We start from the raw sequence: 15,717 nt of genomic DNA on the forward strand, positions 1-15,717 counted from the left end.
TCCAAAGGAACCCCCCAGGGAGGGGGCCTGGCAAGCTAGCCTCAACCCCCCTGACAGCTTCACGTCCCTCCACGCACCCCCCACACACACAAGCACACTTTGCTCTGGCTGTTTGGAATCTCTGTCTCTGAATATGCTATTCCCTCTGGCTAGATGCCCAGCCTCGTGCTTGTTGCTGGGTCCATTTTTATTTATGCTTAACGACTGGGCAGAGATTTCACTCCTCTGAAAGCTTCCCATATCCCCTAGGAAAAACAGTCACTCCCCACTCTCCCAGTCATGTCCTCGTGTCCCCCACGGCGTGCTGTTCCTTCCTCTATTACGGCATTTATCAGATTTCGGGGTAATTATCCCTGGGGCGTTCTGTTTCTCCCTTGCCAACTATGAGCAACTGTGATGTGACTGAGCTTTGTGTTTCTTCCAGAACCCAGGTGGGCCAGGCAGTCGCAGGCACTGTGCAAATGATCTGTGTTTGAAGGAAGAGTCAAGACAGTGAAAGGGTACTGGGTGGGGAGCTGAGGGCCACAAGCTGTCCACGGACAGACACATGTCCCCTGCTCAATCAAACAGCACAACACAGCTTGTCTTCCAGCTCAGCAAACTTGCAGAGAGACAGTAAGCCCCATACTCGGTCCGCCTCCCCCAGAACTTAGTCCACCTGCCTCAGGAGGAGGCACGCTCTGCCGTGGGTCCAGGCGGGATCTACCACATGCCAGGGAGAGGGAGGGGCCGATGGGGGCAGAAACCAGGACGGGGGAGAGAAGGGGAACGCAGGTGGGGAATGGGGGAGACCGCAGAAACAGCTCGGAAGATGAGCATGGCGGTTACCAGATCAGGAAGCAATTACTGTCGTGAATGGAGAATCATTCTGACTTGCTTCTAAACGAGAGGGACACGTTAGAAATCCTCAGACGCCTGCTGCGGGGGTTAAAGAAATGGAGGCTTTCGTGATGCAAACACTCCGTTACTAAGAAGAGAGCCCCACAGACACAGAAAGGCACAATCAACCTCTCTCAACCTCCTTCTGGTTCTTCCAATGAAGTCAGCATTTCTGCCTCTCCCGGCCCAGCTGGGCTTTCAAACTCTCAAATGAAAAGTGAAGAAACGGCTCCCGCATTCCTCCTGTTAACTGTACCTCCAGCAGTTTTATTCTGGGTAAAGCCAAATAAATTCTTTCAGGGTGACGACTCGCTCCAAGGACCCCTCTAATGATGCTCTTGACATTGTCTGGCGGCACGAGTTTTGTCGTAAGTACTGACCACCCAGCAAATTCTAGGTTGTGACATTTTGGGTTGGATCCCCTAACCCCAGACCACTATTTTTTTAAAATATATAAAGCTCTTTTCCATTCATACTTGAAAATGAAACAAAAAACTAGCACTTCTCCCATCTCATGCCCTCCATGGTTTCTCTACAAATCTTTGGCTGTGCAGTCACTTGGTTTTATCTTGCGACAGAAAGCAAAGGTCTCCTCCAAAAGCATAAGCTCCTTTTCCTCTCAATTATCCAGTGGGGGGCTTGGAGAGGAAGGGCAAAGAGCAGGCACAACTGGAAGATGCTACAGCAGGTTCTCCGGTCCCACAAAATTAGCATCCCCACGGTGACCTGCCACAGGCCATTTCTACCCCTGGCCACCCCCATGCAGTTTATTATCAAATCTTGTCGATGCCATACCCAAACACTTCTCGAAGCCATCGGCCCATCCATCCCCACTGTCATCACCTTTACACGTCTGGTCCATGACTTCCCACTGCCCATAGAGAAAGTCTAAGATCCTTCATGTGGCTCCCCAGGCCACCAATCCACAGGCCACTGCTGACCACGCCAGCTTCCTTCCAAGTTATTCTCCTCCTGTCCACCAGAGGGAGAGGGTGTCACGTGGATTTTCGGCCCTTTAAATGCACCACGCTGTTCAAATGCTCAATCCTGGATCTTCTACCCTACAGTTCCTTCTGCCGAGAAGGTTCCTTCTCCCCCAACCCTGCTCTCCTCTTATCCAGTTAATTCCTCCGTATCCTTCCCATTTCAGCTTCAGCATCACTTTCTCAAGAAGGTCTCAGTACCCTATAGAGTCCTGTCACTCACTTCCAAAGCATCCTGTCTTTGCATTTTCCACACACTCCTCACACCAGTGACCAACTCAATGCCTGTTTTTCTTACTAGGATGTAGGTGCCATCAGAGTAGAGATCACACTTATCTTGTTCCCTATTACCACCTATTCCCATCTTCCACTCTAAAGGCCACATTTTTTTCTCCCATTTTAACATTCTAAAATTGGGATGCATCTTAAAATCAACAGTCCATCATAATTTGTCACCATTTTCTCTTTCTCAGCATAACATAAAATAATAGTGGGTCTTATACTTGATGGCATCTTGGTGTTTGTCAAAATAAGGTATGTCCCTGTATCTAATGGGCACAGTGCCTGGCACATGGCAGCCATCAATAAGTACCTGATAGGGCCTCCCTGGTGGCGCAGTGGTTGGGAGTCCGCCTGCCGATGCAGGGGATACGGGTTCGTGCCCCGGTCTGGGAGGATCCCATATGCCGCGGAGCGGCTGGGCCCGTGAGCCATGGCCGCTGGGCCTGCGCGTCCGGAGCCTGTGCTCCGCAACGGGAGAGGCCACAACGGTGAGAGGCCCGCATACCGCAAAAAGAAAAAAAAAAAAAAATAAGTACCTGATAAATACATACTGACATACGCACACATTTCCCGAAGATCTGATATTAGTCGGGTTTTCCTACATCACAAATACACCTTAAAATCTCAGTGACTGACCACATTAGAGATTTATTAGCTTGCCATGGGTCTGCCAGTTGGCTGTATATTTGTAACCTCAGCTGGGACTGACCCCAGGCCGTGGGTTGGGTTCAGGTCTGACCCATGTGACACTTTTCCACGGACCAGTAGTATATCTGTCTCATAGCAGATCATTAGAATGAAAGAGACCAAGCACAGGGGCACAGCACATCCCAATCTCCCTTCTTGTCCATCTATCAACATTCCACGGCCAAAGCAAGCCTGGCATCCACAGGTAGGGACACTTCCTCTGGCTACTGTCACAGGATAGAGGTGGGGAGCAAAGACCTGAGAGTAAGAATGCACCCACCATAGGCCCCGTATGGAGGAGAGGTCTGTGAAGGGACACCAACCTCACATTTCCACAGCATTGAAGGACAGCTCCCTTAATGGACCATACAGAACATGGCCCTGGTCACCACAGGTGAAAGCCCCTGAGTTAGCAGTGGTGGTCTGAACTGGTCAGCCCTCTGCCCAGCAGGCACAAGGACCCTTCTCCTTGGTCCCCTCGGCTCTCAGGCTTTATTTGAGGTATTTATTTGAGAGGATAGAGTAAGAAGCAATCACCATTCCTAATTCTTTCTTTCTGCAGCTGATTATTTAACCATTGTAAGCCTAGGCTCCAGGTCCCAATCTGAGTGGGTGACTGGCTATTTTATTTATTAAAAAAAAATTTTAATTGAAATATAGTTGATTTACAATGTTGTGTTAATTACTGCTGTACAGCAAAGTGACTCAGTTATACACATATATATATATATTCTTTTTTTAATATTCTTTTCCATTATGGTTTATCACAGGATATTGAATACAGTTCTCTGTGCTGTACAGTAGGACCTTGTCATTTGCCCATTCTCTATATAAAAGCTTACATCTGCTAACCCCACCACCCTCTCCACCCTTCCCTAACCCCTTCCCCCTTGGCAACCGCCAGGGTGACTGGCTAATTTAGGTCAGCTGGGGCATTAGGACCAGAGGGTGAAAGACCCAAGTCCAACTGTCCTAAGGTGACTGGACAACAGAAGTGTTGATGGTCTTGGTCAGGACTTTAAGGAAACTTGGAGGAGTTCTGATGCCCTGATTTCAGTCCCAGGGCTGTTGTGGAGACAGAGTTAATGAGGCCTGCACACCAAGTACAGAAAATGAACATCTCAAAATGCAACCTGGGAGATGCCCCATTAACCAAGCACAGCTCTCCCCAGCACCTCTCCCCACCAGGAGGATGCACCCTCAACTGTCCCTGTTCCATGAAGACACTGAGTGCTTTCACGGCTCCCTTACATCCTCATCTCCCTTTGCTTTTGCACTTTGGTCACTTTCCAGCAGTTGTGTGTCTCTTTGTTTGTATTTCTGCTGTGGCACTTGGCGTAGGGCTGTGCTCTGCCTGAGTGTGACTTCTGGGGAGCTGTATGGATTTGCTAGGGCTGCTGTAACCAAGCACCACCAACTAGACAGCTTCAACAACAGAAATTTCCTGTCTCGCGGTTCTGGAGACTGGAAGTGCCTCTTCCCCAGCTTCTGGTGGTTTGCTGTCAATCTCTGGCATTCCCTGGCTTGTAGACGCATCACCCAAGTTCTACCTTCATGTTCCCATGGCCGCCTCTCTCTGTGTATCTGTGTCCAGACATGCCCTTTTGATAAGGACACCAGTCATATGGGATTAGCGGCCCACCTTCATGCGGTGTGACCTCATCTTAACTAACTACAATGCAATGACCCAATTTCCAAGCAAGGTCACATCCTGGGGTTTAGGACTTCACCATATGAATTATAGGGGAGAACACAATTCAAGAGACACCAAGACCATTTTTGTATCCCCTGCATGCAGCTCAGGGCCCGGCACATGGGGGCACCCCATTACGTGCCCCCTAACAAAAATGCTGGAAAGGACAGCTCATGTGCTCTCTTGCCCTCTCTCTCTCTCTCTCTCTCTCACACACACACACACACACACACACACAGAGACACACACACACACAACTCTACAGAAGAAACAGGACAAAGCTGTCACTGTTAGCTTCTGGTGAGTTGCCAAACCTCATGGCCAGCTTTCCAAATTCTCCTCTAAGCATTATCACCAGTACACAGCAAGCAAGATAAAGAAACGGCAACCCAATTGCCAATATACTCAATTAACTATCCTGGCATTGGTGGCTTCTTCAGAAGAGCTTATCTTCCTGGCATTCCTCAGGAGGCGGGAAGGTGGACAGGTGTCATTAGTCTTTCTGACTGACAGGAAACCTTGAGTACAAAGAGAGGGAATATGCCAGCCTCATACACAACCTCCCCTCTGAGCTCACAGGACCAAGGCCAGGCAATGTCTGCTGTTCCTGGTCCCAGGACAGTAATAACCAGTCGGCTACATCACAGGGTGATGGAGGATGTTAGCTCGTACGTCAGAGGACCTGAGTTCCCATTCCTGGCTTCACCACTTACTCGCTGTGTGGACATGGCACAACTACGGAACCTCTCTGTTCCTTGGGTTCTTCATCTGGAAAAGTGGGGGTCATTTTCTGTGAGAGGATCCTCCTCTCACAGGGATTTTGTGAGGACTCAGGAGGAAAATATAAGTAAAATGCTTAGAACGGTGCCTGACAGTTAGTGCTTAATATGATGGCTATTCTTATAAACACGCTGCTTGATCTCCTTCCAAAGGACTGACTCACCATCACCTGAGTCTTCATAAGCTCTCTGTTACTAGAAGGATCAGAAGTGGGGCCCACTTAAGAGGTATTCATGGTGTCAGTTCTCTATTATGCCATAACAAATTACTCCAAAGCCTACAGGCTTAAAGAACCAAACATTTATTATCTCACAGTTTCTGTGGCTCAGAAATCCAGGAGCGGCTGAGCTCTGGCTCAAGCCTCTTACAAGGCTACAGTTGAGGTGACTCCTGGGGCTGCAGATAGCTCAAGGTGGGATGAAGGGAGAGGCCACTTCTGAGCTCACTCCTGTAGCTCCTGGAGGCCTCCATTCCCTGCTGGCATTTGGTTGGAGCCCTCCCCAGTTCCTTGCCACATAGGCCTATCCATGGTGCAGCCCACAACATGGCAGCCGCTGCCGTCAGAGTGAGCAAGACAGAATAGGCCAAACAGACGTGGAGTCTTTTGTAATCTTATCTTGGAATTGACATCCTATCACTTATGCTGCTATTTTCTTTGTAAAAAGTGATTCACAATTTGTACACCTATGTTCACAGCAGCATGACTCACAAAACCCAAAAGGTGGAGGCAACTCAAATGTCTATCAACAGATGAATGGAAACACAAAATGTGGTACCAACGTACAATGGAGTATTATTCAGCCTTAACTAAAAAGGAAGGAAATTCTAACATACGCTACAACATGGATGAACTCTGAAGACATTCCAAAAGTGAACCAAGCCAGTCACAAAAAGACAAATACTGTATTATTCCATTTATATGAGGTATCTAGAATAGTCAAATTCATAGAAACAAAGTAGAACAGCAGTTGCCAGGGGTTGGGGAGGGGGAATGGGGAGTTGTTGTTTAATGGGTATAGAGTATTTTAGTTTTGCAAAATGGAAATGTTCTGGAGATTGGTTGCACAATAAGGTGAATGTACTTAACACTGTTGAACCATATACTTAAAAAATGGTTAATATGGTAAATTTTATGTTAAGTGTAGTTTGCCACAACTGAAAAAAAAAGTTAGTTCCAAGGTCCAGATCACATGCAAAGGGATGGGATTATACCAGGGCATGAACCCCAGGGGCTGGGGACCACTGAAGGCTGCCTGCCACATTGTCATGTATCCAAAGTTGGAAAGAATCTATCTGTTCAGTTAGGACTGAATCCAACATATTTAAGGCCACCTGAGTGCCGGCCACAGCCAATATACGCACGGCAGCACCTGTTGACCCTCAGATGCACCCTCCCAGGGAAAGTTCCTAAGCAACAGAAAGCCATATGCAAAGCTTGCTCCAAAGCCACTGCTTGTGGAATTATCTGGTAACAGGTTATGCTTCCAATGAATGAAGCCACAGTTACAATTCGATTCCAGCACAGCGTTCTTCGGTCTCCAATACATCCCATCTGGAATGGAAAGGTACGGTAATGACTGCACTTTCATGGTCCCATTCCCGCCTCTGAGTCCTGGCAGGATTTGCCGTTGCTTTGAAAGGTCAGCGTAAGGCAGGGAACTAAATGGGGACGAGAGGAAGAAGGAAGGAGAGGTGCACCCAAAGCTGGAGTCTCTCAGTGGAGACACGGCTTTTTCATATCCTCATCAAATTAGAAGTATTTCAAGCACCCTATTTCCTGTCTTGGGGTCAGTTTTCTCCACTCCATCAAAATAAACATTATAAAATATAATTTTCTTTTCCCACATCAACTGAAAGCAAAGATGCATTTTTCAAGGGCTGGAAGCCCAGCAGAAGCAGATAGGATGTGTTTTAACTAAATGAGCTTGTGTACAGAAGATGTCCAGCACAGTATCTGGTGCAGGGTAGGGCTCGATAAGTATTCGCTATTATTAAGATGATAATAGGTCAAATCCTACATGGTATAAGACGATACGCTGTCTACTCAAGATGCCTCTGAAATTCCTCAGGAAGACACTACAGTCTCTCAAAAGCCCAGTAAGGGTCAGGTTTTCCCCCAGCACGGGCACAACAGTGTTCCTTTTAACACCAAAATCAGCAGTCAGTTTGCTTTGGCAGCTACATGATAGAGAAAAGCATCCCCTTCAATACCAGAATCACACTCGGAGCAGAGGGACGTTTACATCGTTAAGAGAGATGCGAAACTGCAGGCTGGCCAAGGGAACGGAGGTCCAGATTACCATCTCATGCGCACTGGGTGGGGGGGGCATACTCCCATCGAGGGAATGACAGAATCATCTGTTCTGTTTAAACAATAATAATAATCCTTCTTCACGATTATTTTAATAGATTATGGATACTTGAACTCAAGTAACTTTAGCACGTGTACAGTGTAATACTGCACAAGGTACAAATTAGACACAGCTTAATAACAACACCTTACAAAGAAATCTTTTCCAGTCTTCAGCACTCACTGAATCCACTACGTGCAGGGCGTTACCTATGCTACTAGGTACGATCTGTGTGATTCGAGAGGCCAAAAAGCTTCCTGTTCTCAGGTAGCTAATGGAGATGCCTTTCCACAATGGGCATCCTTGCTCAGAGGCTGTCACACTGACAGCAATGGACAGCTGTTACGCATGCCCTGATGGGACTAGTTTTCTGAGAGCACGTGCAAAAAGAGCTTATTTTCTAAAGGGAGGTCATTGGGTATGGAAAGCACAAAGCTGTGACTCTAAGGTAAGTTGCTCCAAGTAAGGCATTTGCCAAGAGTTGGGCTTGGTGTGTATGTGTCCACCACCAGCTCTTCCTACACCTCATGCTTATAATATGAGAGTACAGTATATAGAGAGAAAGGAGCTGGACTTGAACCAGCCTTCAGAGGAACAGCTCTTCTTAAGGGCGAGCAAAACTCTGCTTCAGCAAAATGCTGGGATAGGCACGGCCTGGGGGGGGCACAGTAGGTGCTGCGAAAAGCATCAGGATGAATTCCCTAACTTCCAAGCTTTAGACTTGAAAGTCCTTTTGTTGACCATCTCAGGGCACCATTAGTGAGTCTAGGGTACATACACGCATAAGAAACAATATATATGGAAAATTTTTCTCAGTCCCGCCTATCTAAGCTGATATTTACTTGATTCTGTGATTACTGTTCCTCTACCACTGCCAGTGGCCGATGGCCGATGGCCCGATGCCACATGCTTTGGTTTATAAAAATGTGACTTTGCGTAAGCCTAGAAACACCTTGCCATTCACCACTGAATCAGAAGTTTAGAAATCCCTAGGCAAATGGCAAGATTAGAAACCTCTCTAAAGTTAGTGGATAATAGTGGTTCACAGATTTGCACGTGAATTCCATTCACCTGCAGGGCTTGTTAAAATACAGACTGCTGGGCCCACCTCCTGGGTCGATTCGGTGGACCTGGGTACACCCTGAGCTTTGCATTCCCCAAGAGTTCCCAAGTGATGCTGATGCTGCCGGTCTGAGGATTCAACTTTGAGAACCACTGGTGAGGAGAAGACACGAGGAGGGAATTTTCTAGGTCAGGACAATCAGAGGCGAACTCTACCCAAGACTCACCTACCAGAGCTGCTCTCTGTATAAATTTTGGCAAAGTCCATGTAGATACACATTTTGTCTTCTCTCGTCTATGGACCTCAGGCGTACGGATTTGGATGGTTCATAATTCCTTAATTTGTGGCGCACTCTCACCAGTGGTCTATGCATGACCCAGTCATTCATTCATTTTTAATAACATAATAAACACCAACCAAAATAAAAGCCAGGACCTTGAAAGGAACCTGCACCTAACTTCATCTTACCTCCCATCTTTCCTGCCTCCCAACATATGAATTAACCAGATATCCATCTTTCTCTTGCTTTTCTTTTTTACAGTATTATTAAATTTATAAACTGTGGTACAGTCATACAGTGAAATACGGAATAATGGTCAAAACAAATGAACTCTGCCAACAAACAATAAAATGGATGGATCACAGTAACATAATACTAAGTGAGAAAAGTAAAGATTACATATGGATGATACCTGTTTATAACATTAGAAATATATACTTTTTAAGATGCCTTAAAATTGACATGCATTTTTAAATCTCTGTATTTTTTTCTCATCTCTGAAGAAATAAATACATATTTACTGGAAAAGAGACAATGAGTAAAGAAACGTACCCAGTCAGTTTTAACAGGGGAGGATATGACCCCTCCATGTCCTTCTGGGTTTCCTAAAAAGCTCCTCTTTCCATCCCCAAATGCACCCTTCAGTTTCCATCCAACAGCTCTGAGGTTGAGACCTCTGATAGGAATAGGCAATTCATACAAGAGGAAACAAAGCAGTAAACAAACACCCAGGGGAAAATGTTAACGTTGCTCATAATCAGAGAAATGCAAATTAAAGCATTTGGGGAGCTATCATTCTATGACTACTAAATCAGCAAAAATGGGAAAGAGGGAACAACAGCGAATGCCTGGGATACTACTATAAACCCGACACGCGCAAATGATACTAGCAGCAGTGGAAAATTTTTAAAAATTTCCAAACAGCTGTATGACGAGGTGTAGTCATGAACTGTGCAGATGTCCCACTCTGCTGAATTTATCCTGAAGAAGTAACTCAATGGAAAGAAACAACCTAGGTGGCCCCCAACAATGCAACAATTTAGAAAACCACAGTAGAGCACCGAGACGGTGTGCAAAGCAGCTGGACAAATTACAATTTTGAATAGAAAATGTATAGTTGATATTTAATGCGTGAGAAATACAAAATGGTAGGTGCATTACGGTTAGAACCATGTGTACGAGGGCTTCGAGGTAAAGAGCAGAAATTAATATGGCTGTTGTATTTGAACATGGGATGGGTGTTGTTTTCTTCAGTGTCGTGATTATTTTTTTTAGAGCTTGAGAGGCTCCTACCTTGAGAACTTTCACAGCTTTCCTCGTCGCTGTTGTCTTGACAGTTATTTTGCCCATCGCAAATGAAGCTCTTGTCAATGCAGAGGCCGTTCTTGCAGTGGTAGCGGGCAGTGGAGCAAAGCAAAGGGTTTGCTGCTGTGAAGGGAAACCAGAGCAGATCACCAGGGAGGTTAGCCAGTCCCCTTAGGACCCCCCAGAACCTTCTCCAGCCAGGGGTATGTCCTGCTCGGGAAGCAGCAAGCTCATCTTCCAGGATGGCTGACTCAAAGCCCATCCTGGGAGACTGGTCAGGCAATGACCTGGACAGGATGAGACTTACTCTGCTTCATTCTAAAAGCTCCTTCTCCCAAGTCATCATGCTGGTGTCCTATAACCATACCAACATGACCAGAGGGCAACGCCTTGCCCTAACCGGTCAACCGCTAGGCGGGCCAGCAGCCTCTGAGGGGCCTGGGGCAAAACCCGAATCTCCCAGGAGAGTCAAGAGTGGAATGGTCAGTAACATAAGAGACACACAGAGAAGAGCAAAGCCAGACGGAGTAGATGGATCGGGGATCCGTGAACCTCTGCCACTGACGGAGTGATGGCACGATCTAATCCAAGGCCTATGTCGGATCCTTCTGGTTCCCTAACTATGGACCAGCCTGGTAAGTCCTCACGTTTCCTTATGGCTCACCAAGGTGAGCTCCATCTCTGCTTTGCAATCAAAGAAGCCCATGAACCCACTGGCTCAGCCTGAGCAGCTCCTTGTTGCAGGCACTTTCAGGAACCCCCCAAAAAAATGACAGAAATGGCCCTTCCCCTCAAGGAAGAAGGTCGCAACCAGCCAGCATAAGGTCAGCACAAAACCACTTAACAACATGTAAGCAAATCTCCATGGAAAATCACAATTTCTACAGCACAGTTTATCTTGCTTCCTCACTCCTTGCAGTGCAATTCAAGCAAGGCTCTTTCCAGGGCTCTATTTTCAATAAATAAAGCAGCAAAGTAGAAATTACTCCAGCCCCCAGTCTGCATTTATTAGCTGTGTGATCTTGGGTAACTTACTTCACTTCTCTGAGCCTCGGTTCCTTTATCTGTGTGCAGAACTGACTCCACAATTTGCAGGGCCTAGTGCAAACTGAAAATGCAAGGTCAACTGTTCAAAAATTATTTAAAACTTCAAGAAGATAAGTGCTGGGCATTAAACCAAGTGTGGCGTGCTTCTAAGCTAAGCACGGAGCCTGTGCAGGTCACAGGTCCATCAAGCTAGCCCTGCTACTTACAGCGTTAATTAAAGCATCAAAGGAGATGGCATGTGAGAAAATGTACACAGCAGAGTCTGACACGTAATGCAGAGTCTGACACGTAGCACAGGCTCAGGAAATGTTGGACATGCTCCCCAAGTTATGTCTGCCTCGGTCCCCAGGGTGTGGTCCTCCCTAAAGGAGTGATATTGGTGATAACGAAGAGGGGTCATCATGGGATCTCGGGTCACAAACTGAGCCGGCATCTGCATTATACGTGGTACGAAGAGCACCAGAGCAGGATGGCACAGCCATCACTGAAGACGGCTACAGGATCAGGAACAAGTCAGAGCCGGCATCTCTGGATGGTCCTCACCAGCAGGATGGCAGTTGTAATTTATCTTCCCCATATGCCTCACGGAGCGATTGTTAAGATGCACAGAGATCATAGCTGCAGACTTCACAGGGCCCTGGAGATCCAAAGGGCTGTGGAGTTTTTTATTTTGTAACTGTTCAACTCAGAAAGTTTGGTTTGAAAGGTCAGAGGAGGAAGAGGGAGGGGGAAGCCAGTGCTCTTTAGTTTTGAAGATGATGGACCGCTGTGGAGGTAAGCAAAAGGAGTCTGGCCTGAAAATGGAAGTTTTAATTATTTAAATCGCTGTGGGCCAGAGAATGGTTCCACTTGATCATGCTGAAACCAAGGTCTGACTTCAGCCAAAACCAAAATGGGGAAACCCGAAACCATAAGTCACGTTTGGTTTCTGTCCAAGGCAGCCCTCCAAACCCTTCAGCATCTCACCACGGTGGCCTCTGGCTTCCCTGGGACCTTGTGGGTCACATCTACGCAGTCAAAGCGTCAGCAACGATCAGCTCACTCGAATGGACAGCCTTGGAAAGGCACCTGAATTGCTCCAAGATGGGGCTGCTGCAAACTTAATGTGAACCGCCCCAGTAGGGAAGGCAGTGCTGAACCAACCCTGCAGACGCGATGGCATCTACTGACTTCTCTTCAGTCTTAAACCCTTTCAACCTCACAAACTTTCCCAAGGAAAAGAAGTCACATATGTGTGCATGTGTGCGTGTGCACGTGTGTATATACACACATACCACATATATGTGTATATATGTACATGTGTGTATATCCAGATCACACATATCTTCAAATGAATTAAGACTGACTATATCTTAAGACACAGCTCTACTGATAAAGAATCCACAGGGACTGAAAACCAGTTTCAGTGCATAGAATGGATACATGTATTTGGTATTAATGCATATAACCAAAAGGACTAGGACCAGAATACAGAAAGAACTCTCACAACTCAAAAGAAAAAAGACAGGGCTTCCCTGGTGGCGCAGTGGTTGAGAGTCCACCTGCCGATGCAGGGGACACAGGTTCGTGCCCCGGTCCGGGAGGATCCCACATGCCGCGGAGCGGCTGGGCCCGTGAGCCATGGCCGCTGAGCCTGCACGTCCGGAGCCTGTGCTCCACAACGGGAGAGGCCACAACAGTGAGAGGCCCGCGTACCACAAAAAAAAAAAAAAAAAAAGACAAACAACTCAACAGGAAAATAGGCAAAGGACATGACAGGGCAATTCCCATCAGAGCAATGGCAAACACTCAATAACAACTTGAAAAGATGTTGACTATGGCCAGTAATGAAGCACCACTTTAACCACAGCAGACTCGCCAAACTTAAGGTCTTAAAATCCCAGGTTGTTGGCCAGGATGGGGAGGGAGAGGAAGACTCAGAGACTACTCGTGGGAATGCAAATTGGTAGATCCACCTTGGAGACCAACTTAGTGATACCTGGTGATATTTAAGGGGCATATGCCCCATGGCCCAGTCATTTTGCTTCCAGCTACACACTCAGGGGAGAATCCTGAACAAACAGAAATGTGTGCTGAAGCACTGTTTGTAAAATAAAAACATTAGAAATGACCCAAATGTTCACTCACAGGAGAATTAATACCATGTGCTACACTGTTAGAATTCTACAGGAGGGGATGGCTAGCTTTTTCTGTACAGGGCCAGATAGTAAATACTCTAGGCTTTGCTAACGTTTGGGTCTTGCACTGTGTCTTAACTACTCAACTTTGCCATTGTGGTACAAAGCGGCCATGGACAATTCATAAACGAAGGGCAGGGCTGTGCTCCAATAACACTTGATTTACAGGTAGTTAGTACGTTTAAAGTAAGTAACTTTCAAAACAGGGCGTAGGCCAATCTGGCCCAGGGGCTATCGCTTGCCAACCCTCACTGAACAGCAGTGAAAAATGAATGAACCAATAAACAGTAAGGTCCTACTGTATAGCACAGGGAACTATATTCAATATCCTGGGGTAAACCATAATGGAAAAGAATATAAAGAAGAATGTATATAGGTAGATAACTGAGTCACTTTACTGTACAGCAGAAATTAACACTGTAAATCAACTATACTTCAATAAAAAAAAGAATACAAAATCAAAAAAAAAAGAATGAACCAGAATCAAGATGGATCAGTCTCACAAATACAACAGAGGGGGCGAAGTTATAGAAGATATATGCAAGTTATATAAGAATAAAAGTTACAGAAGAATATGTATAGTGTTGTACCAATTAGACGAAGTTACCCATGCAAAAGAATACCATCAATTATGGAAGATACAAAAATATATACTTGCATTGGAAGAAACAGCCCTAAGTTCAGGACAATGGATGCCTCTGGAGAGAAGGGAGAAGGATAGGGTCAGAAAGGGGTGTACTGTAGACTTATAATATTTGGTAACACTTTATTATTTTAAAAATCTGAAGCAAATAAGGGAATATGGTAATATGACTTTTTTTTACTGAGATATAATTGACATATAATATTATATTAGTTTCATGGGTACAGCAGAATGATTTGATATATGTATATACTGAGAAATGATCACCACAGTAAGTCAACACCCATCACCACACATAGTTACAAAATCTCTTCTGTGATGAAAACTTTTAGGATCTACTCTCTTAGCAACTTTCAAATACACAATATGGTATTATTAACCATAGTTAATATAGTTATAATATTATAATGTATTATTATTATTATATAATATAGTATTATTAACTATTGTTAATATAGTTATAATAATTTAACCATAACTATAGGTAATATGATTTTTAAAACAGGCTGTTGGGAAACACAGGTGTTCATTTAATTTTATTTTTCCTTTTCAGTATGTTGGAAAGACTCCACTAAAAGTTTCTAAGAGTATAGTCTGGCAGAGATGACTCAGTGATCACTCATTTTCCTTTTCCTTTTCTCTTTTCCCACAAAATTCTCTCTGGTTCACAAACCCGTCTTTAGTATCTTTCACACTCAGGTGCCCTGTTGCTCAGAGAACACAGGTACACGCTGGTAAACGGACACACCTGGGATTCCTCCTTGTCAAGGGCTCCTCATAAAATACTATGTCCCCCCACCCCCAATGCAGGGCAGAGAAACAGAGGCAGAGGATGCTAGAGGAACCTCCCCAAACCCAACAGCAAGCCAGAAAAAGGCCTCCGAACCATCAAAACGCACTTTGGGATGTTGTTGTCCTTTAAGTGCTGGGAGTGTCCTCAGGAAGGGCCCTCCAGCCTTCCCCTCCCCCAGGTCTGTTGATTCTCCGGTTATGTAAATTCCAGCAAGGTTTGTGTTCCAGTTCCCAAGGACACAGCAAATTAGAAGGGAGAGAGGACGCCGTTGCCAACCTGCAGACAAACTGCAAGAAATAAAAGCTGACAACCATGGGAGGGGACCACAAAGCTATAAAAAGCCACCTGAAGAATTCCAAAAGCAGAGCAGCCTAAGATAGCTTCAAAAGAGACCAGAAAGTTCTAAAAGGAGTCAAAGCCAACCCTGTATTATAGCCCAGTCTAAAAACTAACATTCCTAAGAACGGCCCTGCACTGTCACCAACAGAGGTAGACACTGAGGAAGCCAAGAGGAGATCCCCGTCAGAGGCACACTCACTTACCCAGAGTAAAATCTCCCCAAAGACCCCAGACAGCTCAAGTTTCACTATATTTCTTCCAGGACCTCTGCAGCATTTACCAGGCTTAAGCCAGATTTCAGGGTGCATGTATGGTGGACCAACCCTATAGGCTCTGGGGGGGGGGGACAGAAGTCAAGTCTTAGGGGTTTCTGTGATGCCGTGGATCCTCACCCTGGACCCTGAAACATAACTGA

The 15,717-nt window shown here is 45.8% G+C and overlaps 1 protein-coding gene across 4 annotated transcripts in view; it reads right to left on the reverse strand.

Moving 5' to 3' along the window:
• LDLRAD3 (low density lipoprotein receptor class A domain containing 3) overlaps positions 1 to 15,717 on the reverse strand; it is a 256,513-nt gene that overhangs the window by 108,819 nt on the left and 131,977 nt on the right. For all 4 annotated transcript variants that reach the window (XM_082628187.1, XM_082628185.1, XM_082628186.1 and 1 more), the window contains exon 4: positions 10,292 to 10,426. In XM_082628187.1, coding sequence (XP_082484313.1) covers positions 10,292 to 10,426 — 135 coding nt within the window. The remainder of the gene's footprint in view (positions 1 to 10,291; positions 10,427 to 15,717) is intronic.

This window comes from Mesoplodon mirus (assembly GCF_964341445.2).
Source record: "Mesoplodon mirus genome assembly, chromosome: 7".
Lineage (NCBI taxonomy): Eukaryota > Metazoa > Chordata > Mammalia > Artiodactyla > Ziphiidae > Mesoplodon > Mesoplodon mirus.